Here is a 21,034-nt window from a genome sequence, read left to right on the forward strand (position 1 = left end):
CATCAGAACTATTGGTTCACATCCTATTTTAGTTCTACTCAGAGTAAACCCACTGAAATTAATAAACACGGCAAACTCGGCTCCATTCATTTTAGTGGGTCTGCTCTAAGTAATGCATAGCTGGCAATACTCCATCAGTTTCATTCATAAGCAAATTTAATTGCTTAATTGCTTAATCATACCAGTTTCAGTTGAGACAAATTTATTGGCAACTAAAGCTCATGGGATTAATCCACTAAGATGCCTTTATTCCAATTAATATTATTAAATGACCAGACTCTGGCCAAGCTGAAAAGGTCGTGAATAAGGTTAAAACCAGGGCATAAAATCCAATGAACAACCTCATAAATAGTATGGTGATCAAAACCTTTGTATTCCCCAAGCTTATGGGTTCTCCAGCACTGTATCTTGAAGCAAACCCCACCCTTTGTTATCTGATTCAGGATTTCAGATTAATATCTGTAAGAAACTTCATTCCACTATCACTACTAGTTTTGAAATTAAATGGAGTTAACATTTTTAGTTGGGATCGATGAGGGTTTGATTACAAGGCATTAGTTGTTCTGAGGTACGATTGTGTAAAGGCTGAAAAACGTAGTTTGCCACTGACCAATGAATATCAACACCCAGACACGGAAATGCTTTGTGGCCAGTCACTGGAATTATCAGAGCAGTGGTTGAAGCTGATCTCAGTGAAGAACAGACAAGGATCCCAAAAAATTCAGTGTCAGGGCTGGCTGACCATTCCCCACACAATGGCCTGGGGGCTAGAAATATACGTTGGGATCAAGATCCATATGTGCTGCGTGTTCTTGAATCTAGACCAGTGGTTCCCGAGGTGTGCAGTACTGCCCCTGGTTCGGGGAACAGTGGGATTATCTAGGGAATGTGAAGAGGCAAAGGGGCAGAAGGGGCAGCTGGAGCTGGTGATTTAAGACTCCTGCTAAGCGACTTGCAACCAGACATTGGGAAACTGGTATCACTTCATCAAGCCCACCCATCGTGTTAAGAATTTACTGAAAAGTGAAATACCTTAATTAAATAAGTGTTGTACCTAAGACCCTTGCTAAATGATTACCAGACTTTGAAAAGCTGGTATCATTGAAAAAAGTTCATCTGCTGTGTTGAATTAATGAAACCAAACAGTTTTAACTGGATTTTGAATAAATGTTGTATGTTGTGCCAACCACTATTCTGAATAATGCTTTTTATAGGGTAGGGGGCATGGGAATGAGGGCATAGAACCAAAGGAGGAGGGATGAAAAAGTTTGGGATCCATTGATCTAGACTTTCCACTTTAGGATCTTTGTGGCTTGACATAGAAAGTGTGAGATCTCTCTCTTTCTCACACACACACACACACACACACACACACACACACACACACACTACACCATTTGAATTATCTGGGTTCTTGTCTGTAATTTACTGAACCACCAACACTTTCTTTTTTTTACTTTGACTAATACCAAATATCTTTGCAACCAAGGATAAATGAATATTTCATGCATTATATCAGATGCAGCAACAGATCAAAGCAGGAATCATCTTTACTTCATTTGATTTTATCATAGATAAATAATTATAATGCTATGTGATTGCTTGTTACACTGAAAATCATTCTATTTTGATAACCCAATGAAAAGTATTTTTTTTTTAAAATCCTACTACATTTTTACAACCTCAGATTGCATTTTTTAAAACCGCACACCTAATAATTAAAGTACTAAACTACTAAAATTAAAGAGTTATTATTTTTTAGCAGCTCAGTATAAGCATTAAAACCGGATCACCTCCATTAGATTCCAGACCTGCATATTCAGAGTTATCTGATAAAATATCAAAGCAAAACAACAACAAAAAACACACACAGAAAAGAGACAACAGAAAATCTGAGTTAATTTCAGGGGCGCTTGCTCAAGATGGGCTGCAACTGACGCGGACAAAAAATTGTGATTGCAAAACACAGACGCGAAAGAACATTTGCTGCGGTTGTGCTTACCAGCTTGAGAGAAAGCTTCATGTAAGAACGGAGAAGTAGAGGAGGAGAAAGAGAAAGAGGGGGAAAAAACACAAAGGTATATCAGAAGGAGTGGAACTTCAACCTGTTCCAACGTTATAATCAAATGATGCACGTCTATACACACAGTCACACACACTTCTCACACGGCTTGTGAAAATGGGACACTGCGTTTGTAGCACATCTGTGCAAAAGTTCACGAGAGCTGGGTAAGAAACGTTACCAACGGCCTGCTGTTTTGTCTGCAGGCTCGGATAAGTAATTTTTATTTTTTATTTTTTAAGTGCTTGACTTTTGGCTGTGCACAGTGAAAAAGTGACTACATATTGCTTTTAGCTGTTTTGCTGAGAACAAGGGAAACGTCTATTGCCCGTTTCTAAAAGTGTTTGCCTCTTATTCTGGAGTGGATTGCTAAGCAATTCCTGCATTGGAGAGTTGGACTAGATGACACTTGAGGTCCCTTCCAATTCTATGATTCTAAATGCATTATCAGAGGGTGGAGTGGGAGCACAGGGAAGTGTCTCAAGTAAGGATGGACAAATTGGTGAATTTTAGGATATATTTGTTTCTTGTTTTTCCAAACTTAAGTTCAATGCTCCACAATTCTAGACCCATTTGCAATTTTAAAAAAATGTCCTCGAGAAAATTAGTCTGCAAATTTCTCCTAATATATGGTTTTGGGAAAGCAAACTCCCCTAATATACACCTTTTCAAAGGGCAGCTCTTCCTAACATGATGCATTTTTTAATGTTTCTGCTTCTACAGTTATTAGAGGAGGGCCGTAGTTCAGCGAAAGAGCAGCTGCCTGTTGTGCAGAAGGTCCCAGGTTTAATTTCTGGAACTTGCAGGTAGACAGATCAATGGTCTGGCTCTGGGTAAGGCAGCTTCCTATGTTCCTGTTTAAATCAGCCCTTAATTCAGAACGACGAGGACTAGAATCTTGTTTCCTTTTAGGTGAACCACTGTTGTGCATGCTTTGCATGTAGAAGGTACCAGATTCAATCCCTTGACACCTGCAGTTAAAAGGATCAGCTAGGATAGAAACCTGCCTTAAACTTGGTCAGACCATTGGTCCATTTAGCTCAATATTGTCTACACTGACCAGTAGTGACTCCCTTGGTTTTCAGACAGGAGCCTCTCCAAGATTTACCTGGAGATGCTGGGGACCGAACCTGGGACCTTCTGCATGCAAAGCATGTACTCTACCACTGCACAACAGTGGCTCCCCCAAAACGAAGTAAGATTCTAGTCCTCACCGAGCTACGGCCCTGTCCCTCAAAACTATAGATACAAAAGCATGGGGCAGGCTTAGAGAGAGGACAAATCCACCAATCCAGGAATTAGAACCTGGGTGGATCATGAAAGGACCATCAAATTGATTCGAAACACACAAAAGAACCAATCCCACCCCCCCCCCGAAATCATGGGGAGGCAATGCCATTTTGATGGGCCTGTGCTGGAAACAATCCAGGGCCCTCTTGGCAGAAGCAGGGAGTGTCACGATCCCAACCCACCTGCTTGCTTCCTCCCTCTACTCCACCCCTGCAAAATAAAATTTTGGCAGACCTTTTAACACCCCACCCACCCATCCAGAATGCTAGCATCCCTGTGAACTTCAGCAGAGCCACATATGACACAAGTCGAGAGGATTTCGTACATATTTTACAGACGGCAGTGGCGGTAACGAGAGAGGGGAGAAAACTGGCTTGCCTACAAAAAGCAGTCTACGTCAGATATAAGGCACAGGGATGCCAACGTTACGTGCGCCAACGGAAGAACGAGTTTCTAGAGGCAAGACTACCACAAGGCCAGACAATGGCCAGCCAACCAAACACTATCTATCATTTTGCTGTAAATCCAGCAAATGGGAAGCCACACAGCACAGAGCATGCCTATAGCTTTTTAAGGGACGGGAGGGATCAAGGTGAGGAGCTTTTTGATTGGGTCTGTTTCTAGATACTACAGCAACCAAGCGCCTAATGGAAAGCTCACCCAAGCCTTGTCAAATGGCCACAGAAGCAGCATGATTCGCTAACTGGTGAAAACGTGCGCCCCCCCCCCAATGGGCAGCGAGGTAAACATATTAAGCCTCAAATGACTCAGGGGGATGTTTTTTGTTTTCTGATCTTCTGAATCTATGGCACGTTTTAAAAACCAAGACTAGATTGCATAGAGCTTTTAAATGTTCCCCACACATTATTTTGTTGTAAATCTTTATGGAAACTCTGAAAGGGAATGGAGAATGATTATGCCCATATTGCAGATGGGAAAATTGATGCTGAAGAGAGAGCGAGAGCACGGCTTGCAAGTTTTAATCTGTTTCTAGTCTACTGTTATTTTAACTTTTCGAAAGACTTAAAATTATGGTTGTCAATTTTTATTAGTGATAATTTTATTGTTTTATCCTTTTTTTGTAAACCGCTGAAGTTTTTTTTAGAAAACAACAACAATCAAGCGGTATATAGATTTTATGAAATAAAGAAATAATAAGCTCTCCGTGAGATTTGACCAAGGGGACTTTCAGATTTGGAAGTCGGTCTCTTAGCTGTTATGATTCACCAATTCCCAGGTTAAAAACAAAACTGTCTACATGTCAGGGCTCAATAGTGTATAGACTAGTGTTCTTTGAACTGAGGCTCCTAGTTGTTGGACTCTTATCTCCCATCATCCCTAGCCATTGGGCTAAGGTAGCGGTGGACGATGGAAGTTGTAGTCTTACAACTTCTGGGAGCCCAAGTTCAAAGGACACTGACGTAGACAGAGCAGTGACTACTGAAATATATTGCAGAACGTTGTGATTCCTTGAAAGATCAACAGGAACCAACTGCTTAGACCAGAGGTGAAGAATCTAGGACCCTTCAGATGTTGGACTACAACTCCAATCATCCCTAACCATTGGTCACAGTGACTGGAGCTGCAGGGAGTTGGAGTCCAACAACATCTGGAATAGAATAGAGAATATAATACTGGATCTTCAGAGTTCTGGGTTCAGATCACCAGCCAGTCTAGACTCTCGCCCTGAAGCAAAAAAGCTACTAACTCCTTGTTTCAGGTGATCCTGGTTGATAAAATAGGCACAATGGTGGTCTAGTTACAATGCCATGAAAAGAAGATGGGAAAAGGCAAGCTTATGTATCCTTCAAATCAAACAACATATATAGTATTTGGGCTGAGTATAGGCCACCCCAATCTGGCTTGTATAAAACCTGAGTGTGGCCTATAATCACACTCCCATCAGTAAAGAAGATGAGATTTAAGAGATCTCATTTTAAGGATGTAGTTTATATGGGGGGGGGGTGCAGCTTATATTCGGACCAATATGGCATGTAGTAATTTATGAGGCCTTGTTAAAAGGCTGCACTATAGAAGTAACATGAGTCAATTTCATCTGTTCCTAATTTTCTGCTGCATTGGGTGGGCTTTGTTAATTAATCAGTTAAGCATACGTCCTTCCTTTCAACTCTGCCTTTCGACCAGTAGGCCCTACAACATTATTTAGGATGTCATTAAAAAAAAACACCTTGAGATATTCACTCAGCCAATTTTGGAGACTCTGGAGCGCAGGGGAGCTGATGAGGTGGTGATTACTAGTTAATTACATTTCTAGGAAATGTAAAAAAAGAACAGAAGAGGGGGAAAGGAGTCAATCTTTTTCAGGCGCGCATCCTGGGGGTGATTCTAAGGTAGCCATTTGCGGTGAGCAGATGGAGGAAGCCTAAGAGCCACAAGCGTCAATAACACACAAGAGCGCATGAAAAAGCCAGCAAGTTCTATGTGTTATTGGATAAGTCACAAACGATGACTCTCACTTACAACGGGCAAAACAGGCCTTACCCCGCCCCCCCCCAACCCCAACCCTCTGGTTTTGCCAATGCAACAGTTCCTTTTGAGAGCCTCGGACAAATCTCTCTGAACCTTTTCCAAGTTTAATGTGTAGCTCAAAGAAATGAGGCCCACTGATACAATAATAATAATAATAATAATAATAATAATAATAATAATAATAATAACAATACAGAATGTTCTTAGCTTTATAAGGCTTGTCCTTATCCTCCTGTGAAGCATCTCCAGTTGCAAATATACAGTATTGGCAGTTTGCAACAGGAAGCCACAAGGACCTCCCAACCACGCTGGAACCCTCTTCATTGTCACAACTTGTTTTTTTTGGGGGGGGGGGGGAGTTTGTCAGTTTGGATGGTATCTGTGGGTCCCTTCCAGGCCTGCGATTCCATATCCAGCAAGGTTTAGAACCTAGCAGAAGAAGCTGATGAAGTGGCCGGATTAATTTGTTTGTAATAATCTTTGTAAGTTGTTTTTAAAGTGATTTAAAATGTTGTTTTATTTGTTGTAATCCACCCTGGGACCTTAGGGTCAGGGGAGGGTAATAAATTGCTAATAGTAGTGTTAATAATAATGGCCTTAGTTGCTTAGTACTGCCATGTACATGTCCAAAGAAGCTGTCCCAGACTGACACCCACCAAGAAAGTTGCTTTCTCTAGGGGCAATCTTCTTTAGAACAGTATTTTAAAACTTTAGGTCAAGGTTAATTTTTTTAAAAAATGACATGGATATGTTGTCTTTTAATGGAATCAACCCGAGGCATGCCTACTCAGAAATAAACAAGGAAGGAAGGAAAGATATGCTACCTTCCACTTGCCAAACTAAAATTAAAGACTAATTGGGTAGGATTTTTTTAAAAAAAAATGTAAAAGGCTTCAAAACGTTATAGGAAATTGAAGTAGAATTTTAATCCAAAGTAAAAAAAAAAGAAAGAAAATGCAATCAAAATGGATAAAATTACAAAGATAATACTGTCCAGTGTTGGAGCATTCACAATGCTTCTGAATGCCAACTGCTGGAAACTGCAGGAGGTGGGAGTTACTGTTATGCCTGGGTCCTGCTTGTAGGTTTTCCTTTGGGACACCCGGTTGGCCACTGTGATGCTGGTCTAAGTAGGCCGTTGGCTTGAACCAGCTGCAGGGCTGCTCTTATGTTCTACTGCCACTGCTGGAGGCAGGATGTTTCAAAATACCCATTTGCTGGGAATCGCGGCCGGGGAGAGTGTTGCTGCTGCTATGAGGTCCTGCTTGTGGGCTTCCCACTGGGGAATCTCATTGATTTATCTATTCAGGTCAAAGCCTGACCAAAATCCTTACAGAGTTTACAGATAACAACAAAATTGGCCAAACACCGGTTGTCAAAATAGATAAAATTGCAACCATGGTATAATAACAAATCGACTTGCCTATTCAGGTCAAAGCCGGACCAAAATCTTCACCTGATCTGCGTTATCTGTGCAGTTTAGTTCATTTTCCTATAACATTTAGAAGAATTTTACATTTTTGTATTCCCATCTAACTATGTCTTTTGAGTAAACCCAAGTTCAGTTCAACCTCCCCTCCACTGAAACTTAGAGTATAGGAGATTGCGACCTTAAGAGTTGCAATGGTCCATTTTGCACGCAATGAATGCTAAACCATAGTTTAGCGCTACTGGAATACACTTCACAGTCAAGAATGGATGGCTTTTGGGTCGAATACGGCCCTCTATGCTTTTCTATTTGGCCCTTGGAACTGTCCTCAGGCCACACCCCTTACTGGCCCTGCCCTGCTTTTGCCTGCCTGGAATGTGTCCTTGAAAGGATGGAGAAGGCACAGGTGCGTGGAAACCCTCTGATACAGCTGACTGCATTAAGTTATGCATCACACCTGTTGCTCCACCTTTTGTACCTGGCCCCCACCCACCACTGGCATGCAGCTCGCAGCCACCAGCCAATGAGGGAATGCAGCCCCTGGGCTGAAAAAGCATTCTTAGCTCCTAAGTCTAAACAGCATAGTCTTCATGGCCTTCCAACACCATAAATTTGCAAACTTGATTTGCAGTCCACGCCTATTCTCCCAGCTTGTCCTCTCCCACACCTGAATGGAGTTCCACTGTCAATGCAATTTTTGCCTGCCTGGTTTTCCTGCCCCACTTCTGGCACCCAATTCTTGCTCCTGTTTTGTTCAAGCAAAGGGAGCTGCTTCTGACCCTAAAAATAAAAAGCAAGCCTTCTTTCACGTGGTCCCTGCAATGCCTGCGAAAAGGCTTTGTTATTTTGGAGGGGTTTTTTGAGTTAAAATTTTTGATTCTGCACATGCCAGCCTTCCGCAAAGTGACAGCCCGCCTTTTCTACCCGCCTCTTGCAATGTTGTAAATGAGGTCGGTGACTGGAGCAGCGACTGTACAGCCTGGCCACACTGTCAACACAGACTTACAACATATTCCCTAGCCTCAAGCGCATAGGTGGGTTTGCCTAAAGTCCTCTTCATGAGCTCTTTGTGAAAATACAAAGACTGTGACTGTTGCTGAGTCAGCAAGAGAAAAACACATGGATTAAAAGGGGTTGAGGGGAAAGGGGAAAAAATAGACTTCTGCATTTACTGCTTCTACAGCAAAAGTAAACAGATAGCTCTGCTTAGGTCTGACGTCCACATTATCATCTAACACAGCAGAGGTACCCAATGTGCTGCCCTCCAGATGTTTGCACTACAGCTCCCATCAGTTCCCAGCTGTCAGGTGGAACCCAACTTGTGCACCCCAAAAACACAAGGATTCCCACCCCCAGCAAAAAACAGAATCAGTTTCAGAGTGTGTGCAGAGGGAGACCAGTTGAGTCAGCGGGAATTGTTGTGTTGGTGGGAGGTTGACTTAGCACCGCTTTCAATACAACCCACTATGACCAGTGGTTACACCACAGGGACATTTGGAAGGCACCACATTGACTACCCTGGATCGGACCCCACAGAGGGACACCCAGAAAGCCACACCTGTTATTGGAAAAGATAAAGCAAGAAATTCAGGTGCCTGGAGATGGACAGATCAGAAGATCATTTTGCTAAGCTGTGAGGATGTCTCTGCCTGGGGCCTCACAGTGCTTTATCTTTGTGGGAAATGGGTAAGCTGTACAACCAAACCAAACTTTTATTTTTTGCAGGCGAGGAATATGATGCATTTTCGCATTCTGGTGATTTGGATTTCCAAAAATCGACACTGAAAACCTAACCACTCAGCTCTAATGCCTTCCTGGTGGGTGAAATGAAAGACTGAAGTTAGTGCAAAATCCCCAAAACACCTCTCCAGCCTCAGAGTTGTCAAATCACTTGGGGGGGGGGATAAATAATCAGAACTCCACTGTGGATATAGAATATCAAATCTTCCCTGCATGGTAACATGCAGGATTTTTTTTGTCATCAAACAAAAGAAAACTGTGGGGAGGGGGGTGTTTCTGCTCTAGTTAAGAGACTTTGCTGCAAGCAGATCCTGAAATTATGCATGCGGTTGAAAGCATCTTCAAGTGTTCAACCACCCAGGTTCTGCTTGGGGCAAAAGAGTCAGATGACCCACAATGTATGGATGCAGCCAATGTTAGTCCTACTCAGAGCAGACCAATAAACCCTCAGCTCTGTGAAGAGGGGTTTTTTTTTGGGGGGGGGGGAGGTATAGAGAACAGTCAGGGATATGTTCCCCAATCAGCTCTAAGCAGCTTTGATGTACTGTGACATGTTAGGAAAGTCATGCTGGGTTCCTTTTCTGCTACTCTGTTCTGAAGTCGCCCTCTGCACATGCTCCACAGCTCATCTGTTCGTAAGGTTCCTAAGAAACAGCAAGCCATAAATTTGGAGCTTGTCTGAGGCATCAGGGTACATTCAGCTCATCATTTGGCATGTCAAGAAGAACTCTGAGACACAGAAGGGAGAAGTCCATGTAAATAAATATATTTTTAAATACCAAAAAATCCACACATCTATCACGCCAGCATAAGCCTATTAAAAACTGTCCTCCCTGTTAGCTTTATACAGGCAGGGAGTCTTCGATGCAGTAGGACATTCAATTATGGGTTTGTGGTCTGAAGTAGAATGACCACATGATTTTCCAGATGGAACATGATTTCCAGGATATATTTTCCAGCACGGATGGGACTCAAGAGTGTGCTGTGGAGTTGTTAGATCACAACATGGAAAGTCAGCCCTTTGAACCCAGTTAGCTCCATGAATCAGCAAAATCATTCCATTTATAAGAACAGTGAGTATGTACACAATATGAAGGGCAACCCCTCCCCCACCAAAATTTAACTGCAATAATTCAAACCAGGACATAAAATAAAATTTCACAGGCTAAACACTTTGATTTATATATCTTATATACCGATTGTACACAAACACAGATGGAAGAATCACTACAGCTAGATTGCAAGAGTATTAAGGTGGAATATCTACACATACTGAAGGCTACTATTGGCTATATGCACACACACACATATATAAAATGAAACAAGGTGATGATCAAGTAACATTCCTGGTGTGAAGTGAAGAGTTAATTACACAGTGAGAAGGAAAGGGAAATCACATCAAGAACTTCCACAGAATGAAAACCACAAAAATTCAAGAGAAGAGTCAATTTTGTTCACTGGCAGAGTCTGGCTTATGGCAATTTGCTTTCATGGTGGCAAAGGAATCCACCCACTCAGTACAGGAATGATCTGACTCAAGTCAAGTCAAAAGGAGGGGGGAAAGTCCATCAGGTGTAAACCAAAGAATGAAGTGGTGCATTAAAGCAAGATCTGCACATTTGAAGCATTACCATACCACTTTAAACAGTGATGGCTTCTCCCAAAGGATGCTGGGAAACATAGGTGCCAACTCCTTTGTGTCCCTCACCCCAATAAAATATTTGAGGGGGCAGCCCCCCTCCCCGGTGATGGGTATTGCTGCTTTTCTTTCTTTTCCACATTTGGACTTCGTTTCCCAACTTGTAAACTTGTAAACGGGTTGCTGGATGGCAAGGGAACTGGGACTGGGCAAAGCCCTCTGACATCATTTCTTACGGCCCTTGTGAATGGAGCAGAGAGAGAAAGAGAGAATGCAAACTGCAGGTTCCCGGAGCTCTGCCGGAATGAGTGAGGAAGTGGCTGTAGCTGATCATTAAAAAAACCCAAAAAACCTAGAAGCACCTAATTCAGATGAGTAGGAGAGAAAAGCTCCCCACCTGTTGTTGTTGTTGTTGTTGTTATTGTTAATCTGCCCTTTACACCAAGGCTTCCAGGGGAGGTTACAGCCATTAACACACAATATTAAAAAGCAACTTACTGTCACAGAAATAAGACGAGTCTTAAAAAAATGCCCAAGCAGGCAAATGCATAATTTTGCAGCCAGCCCTTGTTGATTTTGGGCAGGTGCAAGGAGGCAACCAGAGGCCTAGAAATTTGGGCTTGAGGAGAGTTGGGTTCAAGTCCCTTTTTAACTTTAAGAATTCAGAATATCCCTGGACCAGTCGTTGTTTCTGAGACCAATCTCACAGAGCTGTTTTGGAGATAAAATGTGTGTGGGGGGGTGGGCACCTTCCACCCCATCTGTTGCTAGGATTGGGGGCAGGCTCATTTGGGTCCTCAAAATGTTTTATTCAAGGTGGTGTCTCTGCTGGGAACTGGTCTATTAAGGGTGCTGAGAGTTGTTAGAAGACCCCTATTTTCCCTCCCAGAGCTACAATTCCCAGAGTTCCCAGTGGGATTGTTAAACCACTCTGGGAATTGTAGCTTTTGGAGGGGAATAGGAGCCTCCTAACAAATCGCAGCACCCTTAAAAAACTGCAGTTCCCAGGATCCTTTAGTGGAAGAAGCCATGACGTAAAGTACCGTACTTTGCCATGTATAAGACTAGGCTTTTTTTTTTACTAAAAAATAATGTTAAAAGGGGGGTGGGTCCTTATTCACAGGGGCAATCTCCCCCCATTTTCTTAATTTTGAGTCCCCCAAAACAAGGGGCATCTTATACACAGGGGCGTGTTATACACGCAAAAGTACGGTAGTTTGGAGTGCTCTAAATGCCTGGCTAAAGATGTGGCCTTTAAGTCATGCAAACTCTTCTTTGGGGAATTTTCTATGGCAGAGTCCTGCCAATTAAAGGTTCAGGGTGTTACGAGAAATAAAAAATGCTCCTGGACGTGCAAAGGCTGCATCACCGCATGATGCCATGCCTTCTGTTGTCCCTCCAACTTGGCTGCACTTGGATTGTTGACTCAACTGCAGTCCAGAGCTACATATTTGCATTGTGGTTTCATTGTGGGGGTTTTTGACAGCAGCTTTTTGAAATTTCTCAGAGGTCACATCCACTCCGTACATACAATGTGCACTTCCCCGCAAAAAATCATGGGAATTGTAGTTTGTTGAAGGTGCTGGGCCCTGTTGAGGGGAAAAGTACAGTTCCCAGGATTCTTAAGAGGGGGTGAGCCATGTGCTTTAAATGTGCAGGTTGTGTGTGACGAGAACTTGTATGGTATGCATTAAAAACATATAGACAGACGCACAGGGAAGAAAGGGGGGGGGATGGATGCAGTAGGAAAAACAGTTACTCAAAGAAGTAATGATTGGATGTGCAGTTTAGGTACCCAAGAAAGAGACAGACAGAGACACACCCAGAGGCAAACTTACCCCGCGTTTTAGGCTCCGGAAGCAGTGGATTTTGGGTTTGGAGGTCATGAACTCGTTGAAGCGGTGGGAGAGGGGCTCCTTTTGCTGCTTGGGAGACTGGGGGCCATTAGGAACAGCGGAAGGTGAGGCAGAAGAAGAAGGGGGCGGAGGAGGGGGCTGATGGGGGGATGTTAAAAGGGACATAAACTACGTATAAGAGATGGAGAAGTGATAGAATTAAAAAAGGGGGGAAAAACGGTTACAAAACAAACCCAGAAAAAAAGCACGTCCGCAAAAGAAAACCGAACAGAAATGAACCCAAAAGTGCAAAAAAGCAACGTTTCAAAAGCATTTTTTTTAATTAAAAAAAGCCATGGTTTCCCCGCTTCCCCGCCCCCAAATAAAATTTATATATATATATTGCATAAAGGGAAGGATCAAGGGTTGGGAAGGTGATTGTTTTTAACAATAAAAAAAGATTTGTGTTATTAAAGGAGCATGTGATGGGGGGGGGGAATGAGTTTTAGTAAGTGGTCAATGCAAAGAGTTAATGCACGGCATTCCCTACCCCCACCCTGCGCTGCCAGAAATCCTCATCATGCCACATGCAAACAAGATGAGAGGGTGAAGCGAAGAAAATTGGGAGATTCCCTTCCACAGCCCATTTCCCTAGCCCTGATTATACAACTGGATTCATCAGGAACTTGTTATATCGGAGTACAAGCGAATTCCCTCTATGGAAAACACGATGAGTCATATGGCAAAGCTACCAGGGACCCCCACTTTCAAATCTCTCATACAGCTATGAAGTTCACCATGAGGCCTTGGCAAATGACACACCCTCTCCCTCTCGGCTCTCTCCACCTCAAAGGTACAAACAGGATAAACCCACATGCCATGCCAGGACGCTGAGATTCTTAGATGGCGGGCAAGATGAAACTGTGGAAAGCTCATATTTTATTTAATTCATTTGTTATTCGAGAGCCAGTGTGTCACAGTGGTTAAGAGTGCTAGACTGGGACCTGTGTTGACGATGGTTCGAATCCTACACCTAGCCAAGAAGCCCACTGGGTGTGACCATGGGCCAGTCACTGCCTCTGAGCCCAAGCTACCCAACAGGATTGTTATGGGGATTAAACAAGGAGGGGGAGGACCATGTAAGAGCACCCTTGAGCTCCTGGGAGGAAAAGGTGCGAGATAAATGAAATAAATAAATAAATAAATAAATAAATTTATTTGTACCCCACCCTTCTTCTCAAAGGATTAAAAAAAAAATTCAGTGCATTTCTTTACATCAAATTCTGGCAGGCAGATGAGGATGGGGCAAGCAGGGATGGGTGGATCTGTCAATTCTGGTTGCTTTGTGTTTCTCTTTGGGGGGGCTATCTTTTCATTTCCGTACATTTCCAAATCAGTTTGTGACTTTTTTCTGTCTTTTTAATAATAATAATAATAATAATAATAATAATAATAATAATAATAATAATGGGTCGTCATGACAATTCATCAGTATTTTAGTTTGAATTTATCCTAACACACATGGTTTTTAAGGCAATTTTCTCTGACAATACTTTTTTTTTTTTGCAAAGCAATTTGCCCTAATCTGTCAGGGATCCTTTAGCTGTGATTCCTACATTGCAGGGGGTTGGACTAGATGACACTTTGGGCCCCTTCCAACCCTACAACTTTATGATTCTAATATAATGCAGCTTTGCATGTTACTTTCACCGACTGATGCATTTTCATGCACACTTTACCACTGCACACACGTTTTTACACATGTTACTTGAGCCAGAGAACTGCATCACAAAATTTGCAGGCATGAATTTCGAACGATGGCTGCATTTGGATACTGCTTTAGAAAGCTCAACTTTTGAAAGTTTGCACTTAAAACGAGGACTGAATTCATCCCCCATTCTTTGGCTCACGTTTCCATGTGGGTGTGGAGGGAGTTATCTGCCAGCTGGATCAGTCGACATCAGGAAACCCAGGTTGGTTCTTAGAAGCTTAATAGGGACTCCTAAATATCACACACTTCTTCACTGGAAGAGATCTGGGAGGAAGGAGAGGGGCTGGATGTCTTCTGGAGGCTGTGATCTCCATCCACAAGGGCCTGGGCAGGGCTCTGTGTGAACAGTGTGCCCTAGACTACTTCCCAGACTCCTTAGTGGGAGTTCTGTGACATATATCCACAAGTTCACCAATATAAGAAGAGCCTAAAGGAAACCCATCTAACCCAGCCTCTTGTTCTCACAGCGGTCAACCAGATTCCCATGGGAAACCTCTTTTAAAGCCATCCAGGTTGGCCATCACTGCCTCCAGTGGAAGGGAGTTCCGCAGTTTAACTCTATGCAGCCTGAAGGAGGACTTTCTTCCATCTGTCCTGAATCTTCCAGCATTCAGCTACATTGGATGCTCACAAGTTCTAGTGTTAGGAGAAGGGGATAATTTTTTTTTCCTTCCCTCCATTTTCTCTGTGCCATGCATATAATTTTATTAATTTCTGCATCATGTTACCTCTTACTTGCCTTTTCTCTAAACAGACACCCTGGCATGGGGAAAGGTTCCCTGAAGACTGGGAGTTTGAAATAGCACTGTTTGCGACTAATAGCCTAAAGCTGGGAAGCTCAAGGAGACAGAAATGCATACTCTCTAACCCACTCTTGAACTTCAGGGGACTTGGTAGGAGGAAAGGAATCCGATCAGACAGAAGGATCCTGTTAGTCACATACCCCCTGAATGCAATGGGACTTCAGGACAGCATGCCTTCATGCATCGATGGGAAAAAAGAGAAACAGTAAATACAAATGGGGATAAAGTTACAAAGGCCGGCAGGAAATGTAAATGAATGGGGAATGAGTTACAAAGGGTAATCCAAAACATTTGCTGCCCAGACCACAGATGGAGGGGCCTGATGCACTTGTGTGCCAACACTTACTGCCCAAGTCAACTGCCATGAGCAAGGAAGACGTGGCTATTTAGGAAAGCTCTGGCAAACTAGCACTTATGTGGAACCAATGAGTTAACAGACACATGTGGGCAGATGAGCTAAGAACAGATTATAGACTAGTAACTTTCGTATCCTTGTCCACAAGGCTGACTGTGTAGCATGGCAAAATGCGAGCAGCCTAACAGCATCACACAGCCATTGTTGGTACATACGTTGGAGCAGATGTTTGGAATAATAAGACCTCATCAAGCGGGTTTTTAAAAAGAAAAAGAAGGTTGCATTCCATGAGTTCAGTTATGTTGTGGAAAAGCAACAGAGAGACAGGCATCATGGATGCAGTAAAGGAGACAGGCATGTTGTTAATTAGCTGGAAAGGGATGAGCGATGTGATCAGAGGGCAACAGGCAAGCATGAGACAATGAAAGCAGAGAGCAACTCTTTGGGATTGAACGGGAAACTAAAAACCACCATGGCAAAGACATGACAACTCAAACTGAAGAAGAAAACAGCTTTAAAAACAATAAAAAGCAACACAATATTTTTTTTAAAGTACATAGAAATCATAAAAAACTTTACAAATTAAAGCAAAATCCAATAAATTAAAAATATTACAATAAATTACAAGACATCAGCTATTAGTTCTTAGAAACTAATTTCTAATGAAAAAGAAAGAGAAAAGAGAGAAGAAAAAAGTCTTCACTGCTGGGATTACAAAGTAACACACAAGTAGCAAACGACAAAGCTACTGACACAACTAAGCCGAAATCTGGAGGGAAAAAAATCCGGTACCTTGTTTTTCTTGATGAACGGCCACAACTTGCCCTTGGACTTGCTGCTGAATCTGGACTCCGGCTTCCCATCTTTGGAGTTTGAAAGGCTGGAGTCGGAGACGGTGCGCTTGATTGGCTGGGTGAAGTCCTCAAAATCGACATCACCTGGAGGCTCAAACCCAGATTTGAAGGCTTCTACCACCAACTTGGAATCCTGAAACGATCAGGACAACACAGAAAACAATGCTAATAATTTGTTTTTTGTTTTTTTAAAATGCCATTGATAAGTGGTGTACCAGACAGAACTAGTAAGTACACTGTACACAGTCAATATGGAGGCAGAGCTGGCCGGTAGGTTCACAGACTGAAAGCAGGTCAGCCTTCATAAAAACTCAAAGTCAGGAGCCGGTCTGAGTGCTTATGTACATCCAGGTGGAGTCCTATTGGTCTACTTGTGTCATGATGGCTACTGGACTAGAAGATGCAGTACCACACTCCAGCCACTAGTGGTGCTCAAGCAGAGAAGACCAGCGGTGGAGCGCGGAACCGTCTGCAGGCGAGGGTTCTTTCTGCGGAGGAAACCCTAGCTCTTTTGCCAGAATTTGGGGGTTTTTAGGGCGCAAAAACCCTCTCGTTAAGCCTCTGGAGGGTGTCCAGAGGTGCAGGTTCCCGGCAGAGCCAAGTAACCGCGCGTTCGGTCGTCAGGTAGTCTTTTTGAGAAAGGCGAAGAGTACGACGGAACGGCGGCAGGCAGTCGGGTAGCCATTACAGCGGCGTTTCATGGCGAATCGGCAAAGCCCCGAGCCTGCAAGGGATAGCGCTCCGCTCTCAAACAAAGAAACTCGGATTCGCAAAAGATTTGGACTTAATAACAACAAGGAAGTCTCCGAGTAATAAGGGAAAAGTTCGAGTTCAGCGGTGGTTTTGGCTTCATTGAAAAAAGACGCACTGCAGCGAGCAGAGCCCAAAGAGAAAGTAAGTTACCGCTAATGGATACTGTATCTGTCTCTCTCAGGCAGTTAAGTTACAATTGAAGAGAAACTCCTCTTATTTTAAAGGAGAGAACTAAGAGGGAGCAGAAAAGAAGTGAGATTGAAAGAAAGCCCAGAAAATAAAGAACTGGTGTTGTTGAAAATACAGATAAGACTGTCGTTAATAATCTTTTCCGGGAAGAGGCAAAGCACTGAGGGGACGCGCTGACGCCATCTTTAGTGGGAGAGACAAGGAGAGACAAGGAGAAGCCTCCCAAACGCCATATTGTAGGACTATAAAAAAACTTAGAGAAAACGCTTGCTGTTTGACGCGGAAGGGAGCAGATTGATACGGATGGGAGCAGGTACTCACGTTCTTTTCCACAATATCGGTCGTGCTCTCTCCCCTGCCACCCCCATTTGTGAAGTTGTAAATAGACTGAACAGACGGAACAGATAGGTTGTTTCTGGGGTGCGTGCATAGTATTATACTGGGACACTCAACTTCTAGTATTAATTTCAGAAATACCAGCGGTTCCCCCCTCGCGGTCCTGGACTTAGTGAAAGTTTTAAGCTCGGACAAGATAAGGTCTCAGTCCGGACAGACATTGGCCTAGGAAAGATCTAAACTAGCCACTCCTTAGGACTAAACGAATGCCTTTTGTTAAGGGCTCATAACCTCCAGATTAGAAGCCTGAAGAGCGGTTTTTCACAATCATACCCCATTTCTATTTGGACTGCATGGTCTCACAAGTTTATTAATTAGGTTTTTGGGCGCCAAGCTGCTGACTGGAATAGCCCGAATGGGGGCAAGAAGACTTCAAACTGATCACTCTGGTATATAACGGGCAACCTATCCTCCTCGAGATTGGAGGGTGAAGGAGTTCTAATTTAATCAACCAAGTGGACAGAAATACTGATTGAAGTCGGCAATTAATGTATCCAGCTGTATTTTGAGTTGTTCATCGGATATTTGTAGCCCTATTCTGGCTGTTGCTTTTGGGTGTTTCATGGTATTTGGCACCCATATCTTTAAATTGGTTTATATTTCCTGTAGGGATTAATTTTGGTTTCGGATTAGGGGCATTGATCTAACCCAAGATCTGGTTTTGAGTAAGAGTAAGAACAAGAATTTTAAAATAAAGAAAGAAGGGTTAGACCGCTAAAAACAGTGGGACATCTGATATACAAAGATTAGATATATTAAGATTAGCGAAAATGTCATACAATCAGAAAAAAGGGGCGGAGGGGGGAACCCCAATAGAGAGGAAAGCATCTAAGCAGGAAACAGAATTTAGAACAGAAATACTGAGGATGTTTGCAGAAATTAAACAAAGCGAGAAAAATTTAGAGACAAAATTAGAGCAGGTAGATAACAAAATTGGGAAAATGGATAAAAAGATTGAAGAGACAGTGAGTGAACTTAAAGGACAGATTAAGGAGGTAGCAAAAAGAGTGGATGAGGGGTTGAAAAAGACTAAACAGGAATTGAAAGAAATGAGACGGGAAGAGGAAAAAATGAAAGATGAGATAGTAGAGTTGCATAAAACTCAGGAAGAATTAAAAGACTCCATTGCGATGAATGAACTCAAACAAAGGGAAGTGAACTTAAGAATGAGACAGGTCCCGGAATTACAAAATGAAAACATAAAAGAAAGATTAATAAAGGAATTAGCACAGTGGATGGAACTAGCAGAGGAGGAAGTGGCAGGAGCAATTTTAAATGCATATAGAATGAAAACGAATGTAGGCAAAGCAAGAAAATTTCCAGGCGACTGTTTAGTTATATTTAAAGATAAAGAGATGAGGAATCTGATTCTACAAAGGAATAGAGAGAAAAGATTGTACATCGATGGGAATTACATAATTGTGTTTAAAGATATCCCTATAAGATTGTTGAAACGTAGAGAACCATATAAACCACTGGTGCAACTGTTGAAAAAAAATAGAATAGACTTTCGCTGGGAATTTCCGGAGGGTGTTTCATTCTTTTATAAAGGAGCAAAAAGAAGACTGATAAATCCCGAGGAAATAGGAAAGTTCACAAGAAGATATAAAGATCTTCAACAAGGAGAGGAGGAGCCGAGAGGAGCCGAAGGCGGGAGGAGTCCGAGGGTGGAATTACTGCTGGGAGAAGAGGTAGAACGGAGGGAAAGGAAATCAGAGGAAGAGGAAGAAGACGAAGAAGGAGAAGAATCAGAGAGACTTTAGACTAAAAAAAAAAAAAAAAAAAAAAAACAAACTCAATAAGAATGACTTTAACACTATGTAGTTGGAATGTCAATGGGATGAATAATAAAAAAAAACGGAATGGAATTGAGCGTTTCTTAAAAAAGAAGAACTTAGATGTCACATGCTTACAAGAAACGCACGTGGCAAAGAAACATAGGAAAATCCTGATTAATAAGAGGTTAGGGAACGAATTCATCTCCTCGGATAAGGAGAAAAAAAGGGGAGTTGTTCTATACATAAAAAACAAAATTGAGGCACACCAATTATTTAAGGACGAGGAAGGAAGAATAATAGCGGTAAGAATAAACTGGCAAGGCGAAGTTTTGATAATAGTGGGGATTTATGCCCCCAATGGGAATAAGACAGAATTTTTTAGCTTATTGGAAGAAAAGCTATTTGACTATATGGACCAAAAAATCATATTAATGGGAGACTTAAATGACGTGGTCTCAAATGAAATGGATCGACTAAGAAACTCAAATAATAGAGACGGCAAATTACCTAAGACATTTTTTACACTGACTAAGAACTGTAACCTTATCGATATATGGAGACTGAAACATCCCTTAGAGAAACAATTCACATACCACTCAGAACCGAACCAGTCTTTTTCACGATTAGACCAAATATGGATTTCGAACGAACTGTCTCCAAGAGTGAAAAAAGTCGAAATTCAAGCTAAAGTTTTATCGGATCATAACCCAATTGAAATGGAGATGAAAGGAGTGGAAGGACGAATCTTTAGATGGAGATTAAATGATAATTTATGGGATGACCAAAAATTTGTGGAAAAAATTCGGAAAAGACTAGGGGAATACTTTCTGGATAATCTCGATAAGGGGGTGAAAACAAGCACGGTATGGGATGCAAGTAAGGCTGTAATGAGGGGTCTCTTTATCCAGCAAAATGTCGTGAAAAAAAAGAACAGAGAAAAGAGGTTAAAAGAGATCTTGAGACAGATTACAGATAATGAGCAGAAACTGATTAAAAAGCCGAACAATGAAAAGATACTACAGGAAATAAAGTCCCTCCAAACACAAGTTGCAACTATAATAAATAAGGAGGTCGAGTGGAATATTAAATGGTTAAGACAAAAAAACTTTGAATTTGCCAATAAATCTGGTAAGTGGCTTGCGTGGCAAGTCAAAAAGAGGAAGGAGCAAAATACAATCAATAAAATAGTAATAAATGGAGAAGAAACAACTGACCCGAAAAAAATTAGAAAAGGGTTTGTGGACTTTTATGAACATCTCTACAGAAACAAAGAAAGGAACAATAAGAAAAAGATAGAAAAATATTTAAAAAATAAGGTGACGAAGAAGATCTCACCAGAGGAAAAAGATCAGTTGAATGCCCCAATTTGCAGTATAGAGATAGAAGAGGTGATAAAAGAATTAAAAAGAGGGAAGGCACCGGGTCCAGACGGGTTTACATCGAGTTATTATAAGGAAATGAAAGGTACGCTGTTAACACCACTAACCGAAGTAATGAACAACATTCTTAAAGAAAGAGACATGCCCGCTTCGTGGAAAGAGGCCTTCATAACAATCATCCCAAAACAAGATTCGGACCTAACTCAAATTAAGAACTACAGACCCATTTCCTTATTAAACACGGATTATAAGATCTTTGCGAGTATCTTAG

At 42.1% G+C, this 21,034-nt stretch overlaps 1 protein-coding gene across 14 annotated transcripts in view; it reads right to left on the bottom strand.

Moving 5' to 3' along the window:
* The window catches only part of FNBP1 (formin binding protein 1), a 129,548-nt gene that overhangs the window by 12,439 nt on the left and 96,075 nt on the right, over nt 1-21,034 (bottom strand). For 5 of the 14 annotated variants that reach the window (XR_014152533.1, XM_081847050.1, XM_081847049.1 and 2 more), the window contains exons 9-13: nt 16,207-16,401; nt 12,489-12,674; nt 8,278-8,367; nt 2,003-2,017; nt 1,794-1,829 (exon numbers count right to left, since the gene is read on the bottom strand). Coding sequence is in view for 13 of the 14 variants with exons in the window: in XM_081847050.1 (XP_081703176.1) it covers nt 1,794-1,829; nt 2,003-2,017; nt 8,278-8,367; nt 12,489-12,674; nt 16,207-16,401 (522 nt within the window). In the remaining variant the exon portion in view is untranslated. The remainder of the gene's footprint in view (nt 1-1,793; nt 1,830-2,002; nt 2,018-8,277; nt 8,368-12,488; nt 12,675-16,206; nt 16,402-21,034) is intronic. The other 9 variants (XM_081847051.1, XM_081847053.1, XM_081847052.1 and 6 more) reach the window with 9 other exon arrangements.

The sequence above is a fragment of the Podarcis erhardii genome, assembly GCF_964252035.2.
Source record: "Podarcis erhardii genome assembly, chromosome: Z".
In the NCBI taxonomy this organism is placed as follows: Eukaryota; Metazoa; Chordata; class Lepidosauria; order Squamata; family Lacertidae; genus Podarcis; species Podarcis erhardii.